This window comes from Apteryx rowi, unplaced genomic scaffold (genome assembly GCF_003343035.1).
Source record: "Apteryx rowi isolate R43461 unplaced genomic scaffold, aptRow1 scaffold_0, whole genome shotgun sequence".
NCBI lineage: Eukaryota > Metazoa > Chordata > Aves > Apterygiformes > Apterygidae > Apteryx > Apteryx rowi.
This window is the reverse complement of record NW_020447195.1, coordinates 10,938,287-10,960,021: the sequence shown is the minus strand read 5'-3', so window position 1 is coordinate 10,960,021 and position 21,735 is coordinate 10,938,287. Positions and strand designations below refer to the sequence as shown.

The window sequence follows — 21,735 nt, the reverse complement described above, 5'->3', positions numbered from 1 at the left end:
CGTTCCCGGGGCAACGCCGCAAAGTCTCGCGAGAGCGGGCTCGGCGGAAGTGACGCGCGGGAAGGAGGCGGGGCACGTGAGGCAGGCGCGGGGATTCTGAACGGCAGAGAGCCAGGTGAGGGGGGCTGTGGCGGCGGCGGCGCCCGCGTCCCCATGGCAACCGGGGGGGGGGCGGCCTGGTCCGGCCCGGTCGCGCGGGACGGGACGGGACGGGACGGGACGGGACGGGACAGGCCCGGCCCGGCCCGGCCCGGCCCGGCTGGGGGAGGCTTCGCTGGCGCTGCCGGGGCGCCCCGGTGCGAGAGGGCGGGCGCAGCGAGGAGCGCTGGCAGGGAAGCGGCCCCGTCAGGGGAGCGGCCTGTGAGGGCCCGGCAGCCCCGGAGCCCGGCCCGGCGGCTTTGCCCCCCCCGGCGAGGGCAAACGCGGCGGCTGGGCCCTCCGGAGAGCCCGCTCCGCCGGGCCCCCGCGCGCCCGGCCCGGGCTGCGGCGCGGATTTGCTGTTAACGCGTTGCAGGCCCCGACTGCGAGGGGAAAACGGGCCATTTCGGGCGTTTGTTATGCAGATGCGCTTCCACCGCTCCTGAGTAGCTGCTCGAGGTGCTCTCAGCTGTACGGACTCCTCCTAGCGTCGTGTTATTGCAAATCACGAGCATGCTCTTAGTTTCAGGTACTTTGCAGAAGATATGCCTAAGATTACTCTAAATGGCGTCACCGTGGATTTTCCTTTCCAACCGTACAAGTGCCAGGAAGCGTACATGGCCAAAGTGCTCGAGTGCCTGCAGAAGGTAATTGCTGGGAGGTGCCGCCGTGTTGCTCCTCGCAACCCAGAGGCTCTGGCTCAGCAGTTTTCCCTCTGCTAAACTTAAATTCTTGACCGTGTTACAAGTCAGATCTACAGCAGCTTAGTTCCTAGACGTATTTTAGGTCGTTTACTGCATGTATCTCATTTCTGACTGTGTAAAGGGATTTCTTTAAAAAGGCATCATGATTCAAGTTTACTTTTCATTGTCTGTATACTGCCTTTTTTCAATTTTCTTTGACTTTATTTTATTTGTACTTTTATTTTAGCATACAGTTATTAAAAACCCAGAAATGTGCAAGTGTTGTATCTCTCAGTAGAAATGCAGATAGGATATTTTTGCCTAACTTGGAAAAGGAAGAAAAATTAAGGAAGTAGTTCTTATGTTCATGCAATCTGTCCTTAGATGTTTTGATTTTGTATTGTTAGTGAATTGTACTGTTAGTGTAAGTTGCCATTTTATCTATGATAAGGTAATCGTACCGAATCAATAGCAGATAAGGAAATGTTTTTAACAATAGTTATTTTTGTTCTGGAATTGGTGAACAGGATCTCCCAGGTTCCTCTTTCTTCTGAGAGATGAAATGGAAGCTTAGGCTTTCCTCAGGATCATAGGCAGTGGCTTGATCCTTGCTTGGTACCTTTTCATATTGTAGTAAAATTTCTATGAGCCTATTACATAGATAAATTCTTTTAATGCATTAAATGTGATTTATCACAGCTGTGCAAGCTCACCTGTTATTTAGAATTCAGTTTGTAAAAACGCTTGGAAATTAGAATGTCCAGCAGGGCTAGAGGTTTAAAAAAGGACCTGCTTACAAAGTCTCCTGCCAAAGCTATGTCTGGATTTTGTGATGTGGGATATAGTCATCATTCTAAAGAAAATAAGCATTCTATAAGAATCAATTTATATTTTTTTGCAGTGATTTCTCATATTTGTGTGTCTTTTATGCTGAAATATGATGCATTCTATTTAAGAAAGAAAAATTCCTCTGTTAAATAAAGGATAACAGTTATCTCTGGATTTTAGCTTAAATTTCACTAAGCTGCTTAGAGGTCACAGGTCCTGTATGTAAAAACTTTGTGGGGTATGTGTCTGTTTCTGTCATATGGTATAGTTTACTACATAGTGAATACTTTTTTACTGAGAAAATGCTGTACTGCATAATGATCTATTCCAGTTGAATATCCAAATTACTCTTTTTTTTTTCTCCTTTTTTCTTTTATTTCCCTTCAATAAAGAAAGTAAATGGCATTCTGGAGAGCCCTACAGGCACAGGAAAGACACTGTGCCTTCTGTGTTCCACTCTGGCTTGGCGGGAACACTTTAAAGACACTATCTCAGCCCGCAAAATTGCACAGCGTATGAACGGAGTGGAACTCTTTCCTGACAGACCTATGTCATCCTGGGGCAATGCTGCTGTGGATGCTGATATCCCAGGCAAGTACATTGTATCACTCCCACTGAACATAAAAATCAGGAATGATAATGAACACTTTTGATTTAGCTATCTCTTACAATGAGTATGTAATCATAAAAGCTATGAAGGCATTGTTTAGCAGCTGAAGCACAATTTCATACTATTTTGTAGATTTTAAAGGTGTTTTACATATTTTTAGTTTTCTTAGAATGTTAGAAATCCATTTAGCTCATTTCTTGTGTGTGAATAGTTAGATGATAAAATTTCTTGCTGTCTCTACAAAGCAAATTGTTACTGTAGCACCACAGAGAAGGGAGGCTAATAATATCTTTAGTTCTTCTTTCTGTGCTAATAATGTTTTTTTTTTTTTTCCCCTCTATGTGGCAGCTTATTACACTGACATTCCTAAAATAATTTATGCCTCCAGAACTCACTCACAACTTACGCAGGTCATAAATGAATTAAAGAACACAGTCTACAGGTAAATATGATTATGATAATGCTTCTATTCCAAGCAAAAGGGGAGAAACCCAGCTATTTTAATAATTATTTGAATTTGTGTGGATGAAAGTATAAAAAGTTGATACCTACTGAAATGCAGTTCTCCTAATGTGCAAGTATAGAACCTGGATTTTTTTTTATTTTTTTTTTCCCCCCTCTTTTTTTCCTCCTTTAGTTCACAGCTTCTCTTTTCTTATCTCCTTCTATTCTAGAATTTCCTGAATTCAGTCTGGTTCTGGTTCTCCACTTATGTTTACATCTAAAATTCCTGGGGCAAGGGGAGGACGGGGGATTTTTTCCTACCTCCTTAAATCTTATAAGCTTTCTCTAAACTTGAGACAAAAGAATTCATTAGATCTCTGTGGGGTTTTTTTGCTCAGGGAGAGTAGATTTTTCCAGTTTATATGTGTGAATAGAGCACGCTGTTATTGTTCCTCTGAGTAGGACTGTTTTGTGAAACTCCCATGGTTTTTTTTTGTTTGGTTGTGTTTTGTTTTTTTTTATTCTGTAAGGCAGTAGGAAGTCATGACAAGGCTGAACTCCTTAGATCAAAGTTAACCTATGAGGAGCTTTGTGTTTTTGCTATGCCAATGTGTTGTAGTTTTCAGCTGTTGACAGATCAGTGTGCTGACTGAACTCTTTGGGCCGGTAGTAATCATTTGCTTATATGCCTTTTTGCAGATATGGTCTTGTAATAAGCAAAAAATGACTGTAGTGCATTAGTTCTTGTCATAATCTTAGTTTAAAAGTTGCTGACACCTGCAGAATACCTTGTAATGGGTGAGAGGGCCCAGATTATTGGGCTGAACTGTCTTAACAGAATCCCGATTTTTATAGTGGATGATGTAAGCTGCTACTCATGACCTTCCACAGTAAACTGCTGCTTGGTACTTCCCATTGTTAATAGAAGAAAGAAATAGGAGAAAGAATACAATAAGAAGAAGGAGAAAGAATACAATAAAGTCAAAGAATATATAGCTATTACAAACAGAGTAGTTTACTTACTATTTCTGATTCCGACCCTTATTTTGTTGCTCCTCTGTCTCATGAGCCCTTTGCATTTGACGTATTATGCCCAAGCTAGACACGCACCACTGTATTTTTCTTTTTTGCCTTATTTTTAACATCATTTTTGCATATTCTGTTTGTACAGGCCAAAGATATGTGTTTTGGGTTCCAGAGAGCAGCTTTGCATCAATCCTGAAGTGAAGCGACAGGAGAGCAACCACGTGCAGGTGAGAACACAGCCTTGCAAGTAGGGGCAGCGTGAACATGCAATTTTTTGTTCTGCTGTATGGTGTGTAACTGTTAACCCTGACATTAAGTTCACTACCAGTGACTGTGTGAAAGATGTTTCCATGCATTTTGAGGAACTGGTACAGTTTCTAGTATTGTTAGTGCAAAATTTAATTCTGAGTCTTCAGTAACACTTACCAGCCAGAGAAGGATGTGATTATGTAGAACATGAGTTAAGTTAATAGTTTGCAGTTTACTTTCTGGTCTGCCACTCAAGTGCTTTTCAAGGGCAATAATCATTTTAAAATCATGCTTCTGTGATTGATTTATCTGTTATTTTTACCAGGAATATTAAATATTACACTTTTGAAAAATATTAGTGACAAAATATAACCAAATTTCCTCTTGCCACATGAGTGTTCTGTGCTACATAAGAGTGTGACTTTTAGGTGGACACAGGGACACATGATTTTAAAGCTAAAAAACTGTGACCACCATTTATTCATGCCCTGGTGTTATGGAAAACTGGTAACTCTTCACCTCTTAACTCACCTTTTAGTGCTTGAGAAGCTGTGCTACTCTACTAAAATATACTATATTTTACAGATCTACATGTGCCGAATGAAAGTGATGGCTCGTACTTGTCATTTCTATAACAATGTGGAAGGTGAGCAAAGCCCTGTTTTTTGGAGAGGGAGATCTTTGTGAGACAGGCAGAGAAGTTTGAAGAGTTGGCAGAATCTGCTTCTGTGTGTGTATTTTATATCTATATATATGTATGATGTTTTGCTCTAAGTGTATTTTTTTAGCCTTTTGTTGTTCAAACAAGGGACTGAGTTGGTGTCTTTCAAGAATAAAATGTTAAGAAGTGGATGAACCTGACTGGGGTAACAACTAGGGCCAAATTCTACCATTTGTAATACAGAATGCAACTGGAATGAAAAACAAACTTTTGCTATTTGCTCAGTGTTCATTAGTTAGAAGGAAGTGAGAAGAATTTCGAGGTTGTAGGTAATCACAGACTATAGTGCTGCCAATATAATACATATGGAAAAAAATGCAATTCTGAAGTATATTGAGATGTCTGCATTGGAAGCAGACATGGTGCCGTAGTATTGGTCATTGGAGAACCCTGGTTCAGATACTGTAATTCTTGTCATCTGTGTTTAACTGAGGTGAACTGAAGCTGGAAAAGGAACAAAGAAGTGCTACAAGGCTCCATATAGGAGCACAGAGGCTCTATACAAGAGAAGAGTAAATTAACTTTCTTTGATTAATCTGATAAATTGGAAGTTAAGAAAACTATGATTCCAATGTCAAACAAGTTAGAAGATAAACATCAAGAGGAGAGAGGTATTATTTAGTAGAAGGGATGCTGTTGACGCAAGAACGACTGTGGATAACTTAGCCGTGAAAAAATAAGGCTCGGAATGATGAGAAGATTCTGAATTGTTAGGGATACAAGGTGCTTTGTGGATGTACAGGGTAACCTTGCAGGTAGAAGAAATAAAGATGGCTCACCTAGAAAGGATTACAGTATCTTTGTATGATACCTTTACTTAACCGCGTGGTTGTAATGTTGTAACATTTTTCACAGAGAAGAGTACAGAGAAAGAACTGGTTGACTCCATCATGGATATTGAAGACTTGGTTAAAAATGGGAACAAGCACAGGTAAATGTTCCTCTCTGACCTTCCTCCTCCTCTTTTGTGAAAACTATTTTATTAATATCTTGGTATGAACTTGACACGCACAAAAGTAGTGGAGCAATGACGAGAGCAAAGTGGAGTGGCAAAATACGTTGCACAGAGGCAGCTTTCAACAAATTTTTATGTGCACTAAGGCTTTAATTTCTGTTACACTACTACATGATGAAAACTACAGTATTTCAAGCCTTACTTGTGTAAAGACTGAATCGGATCAGAATGAGGCTCACCTGATTCTCTCTTGAGTAGAGGCTGCCAATATCATTTGATATGGCAAATAGTATTGCAGCTTTGTTTCAGATCTAAGAGGACAAGATGACTGACTTGTGGAGATTTAATAGTCTAGTCCAGCATTCACTTCTAGCCTGAAGGGGAGAAAAGATAATGCACTAATGAATGTCACTCTTTCTCCCTTTCACTGTTTGTTTTTGAGCTGCACAGCTTGGCATTTTTGACACTTCTTTTTATTAGTGTTGCTGAACTAGGCCCATATGAATAGAGCTAACCATCTGCCCTAAAATCTAATGTGCCAGTTTCAACTCATTAAGCAGTTGATTAGAAATTCTTGAGAGTCTGGAATATAACACATGTATGTAGAGTATACTTTAATATTTTTGCAATTATTACTTTATAGTTTGTGTTACTTTTTTTTTTTTTTTTTAACAGAGCTTGTCCTTATTATCTCTCTCGGAGCCTGAAGCAGCAAGCAGATATTATTTTTATGCCTTACAACTATTTACTGGACTCAAAGGTAATATATATCTGTATTTTTAAGTGCAATTGTTCTTCTGTTGATCTTGTATTGGCTTCTAGTGGATAAACTCTAAAGAAATGATGCATAGCAAACAAATGCATTGTGTGATATACTTCAAAACTAATAAAAATCCAGTTCAAACTCAGAACCATAGTCCCTTTTGTATTTTTCCCTGTAAAGTTCTTCTTTCCCACAGTTAAATGTTTTCTGCTTGTTTTTCTTGTTTGTTTGAAACTGAGCTCTTGCAATGTTACAGAATTAGCTTTGCAGAATATGACACCCTTCTTGTTCGGTTATATTCACCTTCTGAATGTAAGTCTTCAGTCACATACTGTACAGTGCTTTTGCACACATTCTGAAACATTTTTGTTTCTGCAGCCACTAGAAGTCACCTGGCCTCTAGAATAAGGAAATCTGGTTGGTAGAAATTGAATGTCCCTCTTGGGGATAGTTGCTGGCTTTGTAAAAGCTGCTTTAGTAAGTTGTCCATATTTCATGAATAGAAAGTGAAACCTTTGAAATCTCTGAGGAAACAAATCTACTGACATCTTCATACAAATCAGAATAACTAATGAATCACAGTAGAAGCTAGATGACAGCCCGTTGTGTTTTGTTGTTGTAGCAAACATTTAAAAAATTAAAAAAAAATTCTCTGACTACCTTAAGCAAGGAAGCATAGTGAAGTGAAATGATAGAGTACTGTCTGGGGCGTTGTCAGAACATCCTCTTCTTGCAAAGATGAATTTATATTAAAAAAAAAAAAAGGCCAAAAAAGTCTCCTTCTCACCCAAATCCCTATTGGCAAAAGTAAAGACTGAAGTTTAATTCTGATAAACTTGTGCATCCTAATATGGTACAAATGTTTTCTTCTTTATTACTATTTCAGTTGTAAACTCTGGAAACTTTTATGTGATGCGTTTCATCGCTTTCATTTCCAGAGAAAACAGTTTTGTGATTTACATTTTAGATAGCCACAGCAATTGTTTGTTGTTTCCCAGGAAAATTATATCCAAAACATATCAAAATCCAAATCTTTCTAATGAGTCAGTTTCTCAGTCAATCAAATCTCCTTTTCTCTTTGACCTTTATGCCCTTTACACTCCTTCTCTCTTTCATCTTCAGAGCCGGAGAGCACACAATTTGGACCTGAAGGGGACTGTGGTAATACTTGATGAAGCTCACAATGTGGTAAGTTACTTGTTCCTGGTCTGTTGCAATTTTTCAGACTTCATCCAAAGGGAAAAACAGACCAGTGTCCTATTATAAATAGTCTGTAAAAGCTGTACTCAGCTATTTCAGTTGTTGATATTAGTTATCATCAGAGTTTCTAGTTTCCATGACAGTTAAAGCTTTGTAAGTTTAAATAACAGTCCTTTGACACTACTATGATTTTCTGCAAGGTGTTAGTTTCCTAAAGGGTGGCTCTCCAAGTTTATGAGGGTGCTGGTTTTCTTTCTTTAGAGTTCTCTTCCAGGGTGTAAGAAAATGTGACAAGACCCTCTTTTGAAGCTCAACCACATCAGCTGTTCAGGTGCACTAGGTGGCAAATGTGCCTTCTTGTCATATTTCCAAGTCTTTTCTCATCAGGACAAAAATAACATACTGCATCAAGAGACCTTCCTCTTAGTTGGCTCAAAACTGCAGTTCTTTGCTTAGATAATGAAATGTGAAGGAACCTTTGAAATATGTTCCCTTTATTCTACCAAATGAACAACCTCCCAATGGGATTTYTGCTAAGCAGCTGTGAAGTTTGTTTTCTGATTGCATGTTTTTGTATCGTTGTTTATCAGTAAAAAGGCCACTGGAGGGTGTGCTGTTTTTGATTGGAGGTAGTTGCAGAATTGCATCCAGTATGTGGATGCAAAACAACCTTTTCTGTTGAAAAATGAGTGGAAAATATGTGATAGGTTGTTTTTTTTTCCCTTTGTAGCATTTTAAAAATATTAATTGTTGCCTGAATGTGGAAATTAATCAGAGTTGCTATTCCACAACTACTCATTTTGCAGTAGTTCTCCCATGTGAATGTCCCTTTTCCAACTTATTAATTACTCTGAAATAAAATTGACTTTGTCCTGAATAGAATATTGACACATGAAATGAATTCAACATAATTTTTTCTTTAACTTATTTCTTAACAGCCATTGCAGTCAATTTTTTGTGTAGTTGAGCCCTTACTATTTCTCTCTATTCCTCAATTTTTTTCATGAATAACAAATTTATGACAAAGCAAACTGACAGTTTTCAAGGTCACAGAGTTTTGTCAAACTGTTCAGACCATTACGTCACTACTTTTTTTTTTTTTTTTTTAAGGAAGTTAATATATTTCTTTCCTTCCCTATAATAATATTTGTTCTCATATATATGTCGTCCCAAATTTTGCATATGGATAATATGTATTTGCGGCTTTTTTCCTTCTTTTCCCCACTTTTATTCTTTGCCCCAGTCTTTGAATGTGAGATCACGAGGGGCAAGGACCATGTCTTCATATGAGCTAATATAGGAATATCAGTATTTCCTAAGTGTGAGAGGGGCTAGGGATAGCCCTTTTGAAGGACAAAATGGTTCTGTAATTAATATTTGCTACGTAGTTTGTCACCAGGCGGCAAACTACTTGGTAAGTGCGTAAGAGAAACGAGGATGTCAGGAAAATTTTGAGTAGCAACATTAAGAACACGGAGGTCTATTAAAAACAAAAGGGGTCTTAATGATACTGACTTACTACTGGATGGAAATGGTAGAATTGCTGATCATGTAGAAAAGGTAAAAGTATTTGCCTAATGTCTGTGCTACATTTTGGAAAAAGAGAGATGCCCAGTAACAGTCATGGTCTTCAGGTGTTTTGAAAAAGTTCTCTGGCCTGAGCTGGAGATCAGATAGGAAGTCAAGTCTGATTGTGAAGCTGCCTGACCAAACAGCATACTGTACAGTCTGCATAATACTTCCATTCCTTGATATTCTAGGAGAAGTTGTGTGAGGAGTCGTCATCTTTTGACTTGACACCATATGATTTGGCTTCGGCAATGGATGCTATAAATGTAGTACTGGAAGAACAAGCCAAAATAGTTCAACAGAATGAAATAAATGCTGAATTCAATATGGAGATGGCCAATTCAGGTGTGTTAATAGCCATAAACCACTGTTTCACTGGGATTATAGGGTGTCATTATCAAAGATAGGAGAATAACTTAGTTTCCCAGGAAAATTGATTCTGGTTAGTAGATAAATTATTGTTATTTAGTAATACTGTCAGACAAGTATGACAAGATATGGTCAAACCAACATGACGTTAGGGGTCATAAAAGAGAGCAGTGAGTGGAATACAGATGTCTTTCCCCATGTATGCAGATGCAGCCTTCATAGCTATAATTTCTGGAAAAGCATAAAGAAACTAGAGAATGAAACAGATGAAACATCCTCTTTGAAATCATTCCTTTCTTCAACAGGGCTGAACATGGATCTTGAAGATATAGCAAAGATAAAGAGTAAGTATTTTTTGTTTGTGTTCAACAAAATTGTTGATAGAATTTCAAAAGGTGATTTGGACAATGATTATAAACCAAGTTCATGTAGCCTTTCCTTTGACATCTGCACATAATGGAGAAACGCATGGAAGTTCAAGCTGCCTCCTTTTTTCAGAAGAATTTATGAAATGTTTAGCTATAGAGGGTTTTTTCCCCAAAAGGTGAGACAGTTGACAGGTGAATGCATCTTTTTCTTTGCCAGAAGTTTCCCCTTGTTTTCTAATCTTACCAGTGTGCTGGCGATATATTAGTACCATCATTCTGCTGTAAGAACTTGATGCTACATGAAGTTCATATTGAGGACTTGATGTTTCATGTTTACAAAGCATTTCCAAGAACAACTTTCTCCATCTGTAGAGAGAAAGGAGTTTAACATTTATCTATGGTATTTCATAGAAGCACTGCAAGCTTCAACTAAGAATTGAGATGATAGAAGTTCCTAAAGTTTAATACAGATATTTAGAGGTGATATCTAGAAAATTGTTTTCATTCATTTTGGTTTGTTTCCAGGATCAAGAAAACAATAGGTTCCTATTTTTGGTCACAGCCTTTGTAATAAAGTGCATTTGTAAAAAAGTGATTCAGGTGAGTCCCAGAAGTGAATTTCTGTGAGCCCTAACTTTTTTTCCTCTTGGTTTCCTTAAAGAAATTCTTCTTCAGCTAGAAAATGCTATTGATGCCGTGGAACTGCCACTGAATGACAGTGGAGTCACCAAAGAGGGAAGGTAAATGTATTCTCTTCTTGTTAAGATGTTTGCATGTTAAAAGAAAAACAAACTCTGGACCCTGTGCAACTAGCTCTAGTGTGAGTTTCTTGATAATGAAAGTAGTTTTGCGTATTTACATAGCAAACCTGCAATGGGACAAATAACAAGTGTTTAAAGGGTCTATCAGCAGCTGTTAGGTTTGGTAGTACTATTCTAGCTTCTGGGAAAAGTGTTTATTCAAGCTTTTGGGTTTACCTAAATGACCTTTCTGTAGCAAACATTACTTCAGATGGGAGTTCCATCAGAAGTGTTTCCTCACTTAGTTTAGTAGTATGATGCTTCAAATATAGTATTATTCTGTAGTAATCGAGAATCAGCTTTGCAGTTTCACTGTTTACTCATGGTACCATGTCACTGTGTTAGAAGCTGAAGACCACAGCCCCTTTAAAACCAGAATTTTAAAGAGTGGAAACTGTCTATGCCAAGTGTGTGCCTATCCGGTATCCTGAACTAGAAGTAGCTCCTCACTTTGCTGCTATCTAATTTTGATGTGATTCAAACAGAGGTACTAGTGCTGCTGTGATTTGGTTTGAGATACCTTAGAGCTTTGTAAGTCTGTTTCTAAACTAATGCATATTGTACATTGTAAAGAAATCATGGAAATTATTTGTAAATCAGTTTCTAAATTAATATGTATTGTATGTTGTAGGGAAATCATGGAAAGTGTTTGCAAAAGATGTGGTCAGTGTGCTTTCAGTCATGTCAATATTGTCTGCTATCTTTATAACCAAATACTTATTTATATTCCTGTGTATTCTTCTTCCTCATGAAGACAAGAACATGTTTTGCTACTAGGAAGTGTAATTGTTGTTACAAAAGAATAATAGTAATGGTGTGCATGTGAGTATTTACAGGGTTTACCCATTTGTGTTTTTTCTTTGTAAATTGCAGCTACATCTTTGATCTGTTTGCAGAGGCCCAAATAACATTCCAGACCAAATCCTCCCTTCTGGAGTCACTTGAGCAGATTTTACAGTTTCTTTCAGGCCGTAAGTGTGAACTTGAGTTGTTTCAGTCAGCCATTGCAGCTCCTTTCCCTCTAATGTCAACAATTGGGAGCTTGCATGTTTTGGGGAGAGAAGGAGAAAGGGATCTTCATTTGGATTTAAATGTTAGAAGTTTTAAAATCTTAAAATCTGTTCCTAGAGACCTGTGTCTTTTTATTAAAACTTGCTGGGAGGTCCCAGTGCCTCTGTTGAGAAATATGTTTTATGGCCATTCATGTAACAGAACTATTTTTAAGTATTGCTTTGTGTCAAACCTGATCATGTACATGCATGTATGCACGTGGAAGTTTTGCAAATAAAGCTGTTCTTTTTCAAAACCAGCAAGATTGTGTGGGTGGAGCTTGTCAGCATTTGGCTGATAGCTCTTTCTGTGTCTCAAGCTCTTCCATGGCCATGGAGTTATAAAACAGGAATGCTGGGAATCAGATAACGCCTTTCTCTTTCCTTCAATTAACAAGCTTCTGTTCTAATGTCTATCTGGAACTTGTTCTTTAACTTGCCCTTCTGCAAAGAAAAGACTCAAGCTTTTATATGTGCTGAGAATATAATTTAGCCAATTCTCACTAGCAGGCTCTCCAGTAAAGCATTAAAGAGGACAAGCCCACTCTGTGGAGACTAGACCATAGACTCTCAGTTGTGCGAATGTGTCTTTTGTGAGCATGTCTATTCATCCTTTTTTACCTAGCATGTTTTTTCTCTTAGAGTATTAGCACTCTGGCTTAACAGATGTATCAGTTTACCATTTCCATGGTCGTGTTCTCATCATCAGCATATTTCATGTGTTCTTTTAACTGCTCCTCTCTAGTCGCTGTTATCGGCATACTAGAGGTGCTGGGATGATTGCAAAGGGGCTATTTATAGCTGTAGCACAAGTAAGTTTTGTGTCTGTTTGCATAACAGGTGGTGGTCAGCTTCCTATTCTTTTTCTTGAGACCATTATTAGTTGCTGTGTGAGCTTTTGCAAAAGTGACTGAACAGTTTAAACATGCTTATTTTTGTCTTAACTATCTCCTTTCAGATTTCTAATTTAGAGGAGCTTCAAGAATTTTTTGTAACTGGCTCAGATCACAGCTTATCAGTGCATCACTGATGGGAAACTTAATTTTGGCATGTTACTTTTACATTTCTCATTGAATTTTGAATAATAATGAAAAACTTGGAATCTTTTATCTGTTTCAGGTGATATTTTCAAGCCATTGTATTTGCAGGGTGTTGTTCTGGTTAGATAAGATGTGGATATATAGACATATATATATGCATTTGTGTATGTAAAAAATAATCATCCATTCTTCTCTGTAGGTACTGGGATATTTATCAATACATCTGGATTGCATAAGCTTTCAGATATTATCCAGGTAAATAATTAATGCTGCTTCTACATACATCTAAAAGATTGAAAAGTTGGTTTAAAAAATATGGAAAGACATTGGAGGGATCCGTTGTATTCTTGATTTACATATACTTAACATTTGAGTATGGATGGAAGTCCAGAGGTTGTTGAGGAGAAAGCTGCTGCTAATGGGATGGTCTACTTTGATTTTTACCCAGGTTATTCTTTGATAGTTTTGATTGTTTTCCCTTTTTTGGAGATGCTAAATTTAAATTTGGCTGGTTTTAACCTCCACCAGGTGGAGCTGGGTTATTGAACTGTGCACATTCAAGCCAGCAGTGTTTGGGGATGTGAGACCTTCTCATGAAAGAGCAAGACAGGCTTAGGAAAAAATCAAAACAAAATAATTTTAACTGTATTTTTTCATTTACTTATTAACTTAAGTGATCTGTAAAATTAAAAACCCCTTTAGTGCTGCAGGAGCTGAATGTAACACTCAAAGTATGTGGGTATCTGTATGGTGCTGTCAGTCTTTTCCCTGTTGTGCAGTTACAAAACAGTGAGTCTGAAAAACCTGGACCCAGTAAACTGAGAAAGTACAATGGGCCAGTGGCCCAAAGTTCAATTTCTAGCTCCCCTCTGAATTTCACCAAATGTTCTTGGGTGATGCTCAAAAATTGGGTAATGATGTTCAGACAAAATAGCATCTTAGCTATAATGTTACATATTGGAAAATCTGCTTACATGTGGGATTAAGTTCACTATATTCCCAGAAGTTGGTGATTTCAGAGCATCCTCTCTGCCTGAGTCACTGGGGATCAGGTTGAACCAAACCTTTCCTGACAGTGCAATAAGAACTTTGTTTCCCAGACACTTGGGTTTCTTTTGGATCAGAAAGATCTCTCTTTGTGTGTCTTTAATAGGTAGGTGACAATAATGGTGACGTCTTAATGCATGTTGCTCGTTGCTTTTCTGTCTTGGTCTAATAAATTTCTTACATTGAAAATTACAACTCAGCTACTGATGCGTGAAATCCCATGGAGTTGAAGACTGTTATGGTTGGTAGCATTCTCTTTTTTGTCGTTCTCTGGTTCATTCTACTCACTGCTAGCCTGCATAATGGGTTAGCTAACGCGTGTTTTTCAGAAACCATTGACCTCATAAATCTTTTCCCTGGAAAACATGCTGCTTAGAAATGTAATCTATACTTACAGGAAGCATAAAAGTGCCAAAAATGTTGATGAACTAATGTAAACACAGGCAAGAGGCGAGTAAAGTCTATACAAGTGCATTGAAAGTTTGCCTCTTACCTGATAAAGACAAGATATCTAGCTATATTTTGAACACTCATCTTCCCCAAGCCATTGCTATCTTAAGTAATCCCTGTTAGTTGAACCATAGGGAGCAGCAAATGCCTCTGTGTTCTGGCTCAGCTCAAGCCAAATGTTTTGGGTCTTGGAATCCTGTTTAACTGGGAATATGTCATGAATACATGGTCAGCCCTGTCGAGTTCAATGCTATGTCAGCCTACAGATCCAGTGGCTTCTTTGCAACAATGGATCTTGTCTCAGTGAGTTTAGGAACTTTCTCTCCAAAAATTTAGCACAAAAGAGCCTGTGAAGTAGAAGCCATTGCATTTCTTGTTGAGTTCACCACAACCCTTGTGATTTGGGTTGATCAGATTTGTTGTATGTCATCTGAAATGTCTCTGTGCAAATTCTTGGCACTACGCTTTACCCTACTTCTAGAAGCTGGTAAGAGTTCCTTCTACTTTCCTGTGTATTCTGCTCTTTTGGTTATGTGGTTATACCTAGATTTCTTCAGTCCAAATTTTTTACTTTTTAGAACTTGACAGTCTGAAATTAGTGAATCAGAACTTGGTTGGTCCTGGTAGGTTTGCAATACTGAACTCATCAAATGCATAGATGTTTGTGACAATAAAATGTATTCCCAGTGACATACACGGTATTCTATTTTTATAGAAATTTAACAAAACCTAGATGCATGTTCTGGTGCACTAGCAGCAATTTGTGTACACTGGTATCAAATTTATTTGTAGTGGAAGGTGAATGCCACTATTCCTTTGTGGGGAAGGTGAGGTACAGTGAACTTTATTTGTCTGGGCTTTCAAAGCTGATAGATGAGGAGATTCAGAAATAGAACCCTGGTATCAGGATCCCAGGCCCTGGAGAACACAGACTGCGGGGTACTGCATCACTGAAGATAACTGTCCATGTGTGGTCTTTTAGCCTATGACACCTGAAAGATGATTTGACTTAGCTTGAGCTATCTTTCACTGAAAGCTAAGATCTCATCTGCTGCTGCTGCAAATGTGTACATGGACAGCAAATCGTCCATATGATAATTCATTATCCCAAGGCATTTTTTTTAGTAGGACGTGGTCATGGTCAGTGTCTTGCTTGATAAAACATGGTGCTTTCTTGTTACAGAGCTTTGTCTTCAAGAGCTAATTTATCATAAGCTTGTTCTTATTAATGATCATTTTTTTAAATTCCTTTTTTTACTTTAGAAGAACACTTACTAAAATCTTTTTTGTACACTCTGTTTTTTGGCTATTTTTCATAAGTTAATCTTTCCAGGAATTGTATTTCTGGTTTTTTTCTGACTAGTGCAGAACATCTTTCTTTTTGTAATTAGCTGATATTCTTATGAGCTTGGATAATTCCTTTTAAATGTCTGAAGGAATTTTGTTTAGAAAAATTAACGTAAGTTATAAATATTTGAGAACCACAGCTGTTTTCACTGAAATTGCACTGCAGTGCCATATGTTTAAACGAGTATCACCCTTAGTCATAAGACATCACATACAGGAAAGAGGAAGAAACGTAAGTCTATACAAGAGTTGATAGAGGCTTTTCATTTAATATATGGACAACTATATGTAGTTACAGCTTCATTTTTATCCAAGCAGAGTATTACTAGTGTAGAGTATCATGGCTGAGATTTTAAACAAAATCAGGGAATTCAAATGGTTCTTTTAAAAGAAGCAGTTGTGACTCCGTCATCAATAGCCAGAAGCCATGTATGGTTTGTATAATAATACTGTCGTCTGTGTGGTTTGAATGTGTGCTTACACAGAAGTCTAGCCAGTCATTTTATTGCTCTTTTGTATGCACTGGGTGCTGTAACTAAAGTGCACAAAGTTTAATACACAATTATGAAAAAGAAAAATTTTTGTATTTAAATAGTGGCCTGCATTGTTTGGCTCAATGAGGAAGCCAAGCGGCTAACAGGAGTTGCCTGTAAAGGTGTGTTTATTCAGTTTTTTGCTTTTATTAAATAACAAAGGAGCAAGAAGATATATTTAAGGTTATCGCAACAATAATTTTTCTGTAGGTACTTCTTAGTGCAAAGGTGTGTTAGAGATTTTGCTCAAAACGCTTGTTAATCTTTCTCTTTGTTTTCATCCATTTACCAGACAGTATTCAACATCGATCCTCCAGAAGGCATGACAGGTTTCAGGCCAGCCCGGTCCATATCCAAATACTATAAGGTATGGGATGCTGTATGTGTTCTGTAGTTTTCTTAAGTGGCATTTCATGTCTGTGCTTAGAGTATTCAAGAGTCAGAAGACTGTGGATAACATAGCAAATTATGGTTTTGATTAGAAGGAGGATATGTAAGTTCTTCCAGAAAAAGCCAAAAGAACTGTGGTAAAACTAGGTTCCAAGGAAAAAGGGAATCTATATAGTAACTTTTAAATAAACTCCTTATTTAAAATGAACTAAGGAAAGTGCAGCAGGTGCAAGTTATTGAAAACTTTGATACTATATGCTATGCAAGAACTATATGCGTTCTTTCAATAAACTAGTCTCTTGGCTGGCTCAAGTTTTACAGTATCTTTTGTGAAGGGGTTCTTCATAAGGCTTGAGCAAAATTTTGTCTTCTTTCTCTCTGAATAAATATCATCAGAGAGCTTGAAGAATTACTTTATTTTAACCTATTGGCAACCAAGCATGATATACCCATCCTAAAAAATCCCGAGCACCATACAATTTATTCAGACAAAGTTTGGGACTGATGACTGTGATGCTATAATGAATTTTGGGAGCAGACCTTTTTTTAGATAAAAGGCAGCTTTTAGGTGAACCAGATTTCTACTATGTTGTATAGATAAACTTTAATGTTGAAACTTGGCAGAATAACTGTGTACTGTATGAGCATTTTCCTGTATTGCTTAAATCTCCTTTCTTTAGCTGTATCAAGACTTCTTCCTGTTGCCTTAGTAAGGAAAACCGAAGATGCTATCCCATCAGTGCTGTCTGCCAAAATACTAGGGATGCATAAAAAATGAGATGTATTACTCTAGCAAATTTAAAAGAAGGAATTCTAGTCTAATAAGCCTGCTGTCTTTTCAGTTGTAAAACCATCTTCTTGTATTTAACAGAAAAATAGAACTCGGACTGCAACATTCCTACTTTTTGTATAAGTATTTTTTTCTGAATTTTCCTTCATGCATTTATGTTCCGTGTACAATATCTTATTCTGTGAGTGTCTCTCTAATTCTTAGCTGCTGTTTTAAGGTTACCCTGTAGTTTTTAAATCTTTCAATAGCATGAGGATTTTTATGGCCTTTTTCATTACTTTTTAAAATATTTGTAATAAAATATTTTTTCTGTGTAATTAAATTCTTCCATATATTGACTTTAATAAATGAGACCAATTTTGTTGCCAAATGCAGCTGATCTTTCTAACGCAATAATGTTCTAGTCTGAATGTTTTATTCTGCTGGACAATGCCCAAATAATTCTGTTCTTTGTCTTTGCTCAGGGCAGCCCATGAAATGCTGCTCTCAAACTGATGCCAGTGGCTGGTTAAATGATGATATGCTTCTCTGATCCTTGCTAGATATGTCGTGAGTGATTGGAAACAAGTTAGGAAAGAGAGATAGGAAATAATACAGCCTTACTAGCACTATAAAAGTGACATTAATTACCATAACTACCCATGCCATGAACAAGCCTTATTGAGAGATGAAGTGCAAGTTCATTTCTGCAGCAGTCTCTGGAAGTGTTGATATGTTTTTCCTTCAGGTACACATTCATCTGGATAACGGTAATCAGAAGAAGAAACAAAGGACGGATCTCTGGAATTCATCAGCTGCAAAAAAACAAGGTACAAGAGTAGGCTGGGGCAGACTCATGTAAAAGCTGAATTGGAAACATTCAGCTGTTGTTTTTTTTTTTTTTTAATTTAAATAAAAGAAAACAATTGAAGATATTTTAATCTTCATTATCTCGCGTTTTTGAACAAGGAATCCTCTGGCAAATTATGCAATGCTGTTGCAGGACTTTGAGGCTCTCTGAGGAATGGAAGGGCTGGACAGAATAACTCAGTAAGGGCACGCACTAGATTTGCTTGTACACAGAAAATGCCCTCCTTTTTAACCCTGATGGCATAACAATGTCAGCTGGTGTTCCTCATAGAGCTGAAAGTCTAAGTGCCTGGTTAGCGTGCTTTGTAGAAGTACTCCAAGTTAAAACAGTCACTAGATGTGGAATTGGGAAGGATTTTCCCCCATTCAGTTTAGCAGAGAATTAGTGGGTTATTTGAGTGTGCGGATATTTTGATCATCTTCTATAAGATGAAGAGACTTAAGGGTGTTAGCATTTCCCTGGAGCCATCTTCCTCTGGCACGGAGCAGGTTTTTAAGGCTTTGAAGCTTTAATACTAAGTTTCAAGAGCTCAAGGATTGTTTCAGGGTGGTCCTTCTAAGTACAGCCCTGCTATGGACATAATTCAGAGTACAGGAGATGCTTTTCACTTGTATTGTTACTTCTGAGTGGGAGGTGACATAAGCAATCTCAGTATAAAGCATTCTTGTGCCAGGGCAGCTATGCACGCTGTTGAAATTCTTCTTGTACTATTCTACCAGCGAAAGGAAATCATCTCTGTTATGGAATATTTGCTTGTATTGGTATAAAGAAAATCTTCAGACCAGCCCAAGAATGGAAAACCTTCCTTTAGGAGGAGGTTGAAGTTCATGAAATGTTCTGGGATCCCCGTATGTGCTATATTTCTCTATATTTGTGTTGTGCTAAACAAAATTCATGTTGCTGAGGTTGTAACTTTACCTTTTACAAGGAGGACATTTGTATATAGATATGATTCTGAAAGTGTGTGCCAAAATGTTTTATGAAGAGTAAATTATATGAAAGTTCTCAATTGAAATATCTCTGTTTAAATTATCCTGTTGACAGAGGCAGAGTTGTAATTGGCTGACTCATTCTGAAGCTCTGTAATGAAGGTTCATGTAATGTGCCAGAGAAAAAACCCTTGAGATGAACTCTTAGCCAGAAAATGCCGTGCCTGGTAACAGCTTCAAGCATCATTATGCTCTCGGAGATAACATCCTTTTTTGTGCAACTTCCTCAGTTCTTAAGGGCACTGTCTCACTCCTTGATAGTTTGACTCAACTTTAGCTTTCAGTCCTTCACGTTCAGCTGAGATTTCTCCCTCCTTCTTCCTCTCCCCCCACCTATTTTGTTATTTCTTCTCTGCAATACTTGATATCTGGAACTACCTCAATATAACTGTGCTTCAGAACAACATACTTAAGGGGAAAGAAACTTGGTTTCTGAATCAAAGGTTTATCCGAAGGCCACTGTAGGCAGCATCAAGCTGGGTTTGTTGGGCTTCAACATCTTTTTTTTNTTTTTTTTTTTTTTTTTTTTTTTTTTTTTAATAAATACAGTTAGATAGAAAACAAAACAGACATTCTCTGGTTACAGAAGAAAGATGTAGAAATTAACGGTAGGCTCCCTTTACCTAAGCCTCCTTCATAGGATACTCTCCAAGGATCTTTGTAAATAACCTGCCTCATAACTGTTTACTTAATTACTCAGCTAAATACTCTTGTGAATGTAAGTATTTGTTTCACAGAAGTTCTGTTTTTCGGGGACAAAAACAATTTTTTTCAAAGAATGAGTTTCCACGAATTTAGTATTTATGTCCTTACTATTAAGTGTTCACTTCACTAGTGTGTTTCTGAATAGAAGCAGACTATTTGTAATCTGCAGATATTGTTTTCCTGGGATGTTGCTCAATCAAAGTTTCAAGTTACAGAAATATTTTTAAGTAGATTTTCCTATATGTGTATGCAGGAAAAGGCTAACTAAAACACTGTATGTTGTATTGCATAGTTTGGAGGATTTGTACACAAAAGCAATGCAAAGCAGTCGCAGAATTCTGTGAATTAGCAGGCACACACTGATACATTTGTTTTTCAGATAAAAACATTATTTGCAAGTACCTGGGCAACGGACTAGAAATCTGTTGAGACTTGCACTATGTGCAAACCTAGCAGAGGCCAGACTAGACTGATCAAATTTTTGGTCCCCTGTAGTTTGAAAGTATAGGAAAACTGCAAACCTCTTAAGAATAGCTGTTTTCAAAGGATTTTGTGGAAATGATTCACTGGAGCATGATTCTCTGAGAACTGTAATTTGTGACAGGAGGTGGCATAGCTTGGGATAGCTGATAAGATTATTGCCTTAGGCATCTGTTCTTTGCACAGATGCTGCTTGTGAATGTGATATTAAACTACTGCAGTTTTACGTTAAGGTAAAATGCTGTTGCTTTTGGTTTGCTATAAATCACCATGTGGTCAACTCCTGACAACCCTTTTCCTGCGGCTCAACTGTTCTTGTACCAGGGATGGAACAAGCTGCTGTGGAGATCTACCTTGTACACCATCCACTCTATACAGTTCCTGCTTGTGAATGGGACCCCTAAAACCAGATTCATGTTGTTATGCTTAAAGTCATAATTGCAGAACTCCAGGCTGCAAATGTATTGCAATTCTAGCTTCTCCAAGAACAGTGGATCAATGCCTGGTGAGCATTTTGCAGGGTTACAGAGAAGGATATTTCAAACTGAGAGTTAGTGAGGCAAACGAGTGGTTAATGTTCTCTTTCAGACCATCCCACACCAGTACAATTTGCTCTTATGCTGGAGTTTCTTCTGCTTTGCTCTTATTTGTGGGTACTTACTGGCCTGTCCAGATACAGATCCAAACAGACATTACTGCCTAAATGTAATTTGCACCAATTTTTAGTGAGAATCAAAGAGATCCAGAATTTATTTAATCTTGTAATGTGATTTTTCTAGAATCTGGATATCTTCTGGATTAATTTGTCCAAATGAGAAGAAAGAAATAAAGCTTAAAATAAATGTTCTCTCTTGTACTTTAAGTAGTAAGTGACTCACTGGGCACATACTACTGGGGATTTCCTGGAACTTCCTTTCCTGAAATTTCCATTTTGAAAACAGAGTTTATAGTCTTTGAGGGGTGTACATTTGAAAGACATGCATGATATATGGATGCTAGATTTTTTTTAACTGAAATTAATCATGCAGAGCAGGATCCAAAAGCTAATGTTTCATTTGGCTGCCCTTGTTCTTGATATAGGTGATTGTTTCATGCCCCTGTTCCTTTTGCTCTCTCTGAAAAGCTGATATGCTTTCAGCAAGGCCACCAATGTTATACCTATCAGCTGAGCAGTGAAAGAAATGACTGGTGCGATTTATGCATTTTGCTTTATATCCTTTGTGTTGATAGTTTGTTATCCTAGATTTTCAGTGTGGCACATGTTTTTGCATCCACATCCCGTAAAAGTTTTGGGCAGAAGTTGAACAGTTTAGCAATGGAGTATGGGAAAGAGGAAAGTTTA

The 21,735-nt window shown here is 37.8% G+C and overlaps 1 protein-coding gene across 13 annotated transcripts in view; it reads left to right on the top strand.

Annotated features, from left to right (window-relative positions):
* The first annotated feature begins 57 nt into the window (after nucleotides 1–57).
* The window catches only part of RTEL1 (regulator of telomere elongation helicase 1), a 54,018-nt gene continuing 32,340 nt past the window's right edge, over nucleotides 58–21,735 (top strand). For 12 of the 13 annotated variants that reach the window (XR_003251953.1, XR_003251948.1, XR_003251951.1 and 9 more), the window contains exons 1-16: nucleotides 58–115; nucleotides 662–785; nucleotides 2,042–2,240; nucleotides 2,608–2,701; nucleotides 3,875–3,956; nucleotides 4,564–4,624; nucleotides 5,555–5,630; nucleotides 6,330–6,414; nucleotides 7,540–7,605; nucleotides 9,378–9,531; nucleotides 9,861–9,899; nucleotides 10,585–10,663; nucleotides 11,597–11,694; nucleotides 13,012–13,067; nucleotides 16,482–16,556; nucleotides 18,097–18,178. Coding sequence is in view for 9 of the 13 variants with exons in the window: in XM_026056028.1 (XP_025911813.1) it covers nucleotides 684–785; nucleotides 2,042–2,240; nucleotides 2,608–2,701; nucleotides 3,875–3,956; nucleotides 4,564–4,624; nucleotides 5,555–5,630; nucleotides 6,330–6,414; nucleotides 7,540–7,605; nucleotides 9,378–9,531; nucleotides 9,861–9,899; nucleotides 10,585–10,663; nucleotides 11,597–11,694; nucleotides 13,012–13,067; nucleotides 16,482–16,556; nucleotides 18,097–18,178 (1,348 nt within the window). In the remaining 4 variants the exon portion in view is untranslated. The remainder of the gene's footprint in view (nucleotides 116–661; nucleotides 786–2,041; nucleotides 2,241–2,607; nucleotides 2,702–3,874; nucleotides 3,957–4,563; nucleotides 4,625–5,554; nucleotides 5,631–6,329; nucleotides 6,415–7,539; nucleotides 7,606–9,377; nucleotides 9,532–9,860; nucleotides 9,900–10,584; nucleotides 10,664–11,596; nucleotides 11,695–13,011; nucleotides 13,068–16,481; nucleotides 16,557–18,096; nucleotides 18,179–21,735) is intronic. The other variant, XM_026056017.1, reaches the window with a different exon arrangement.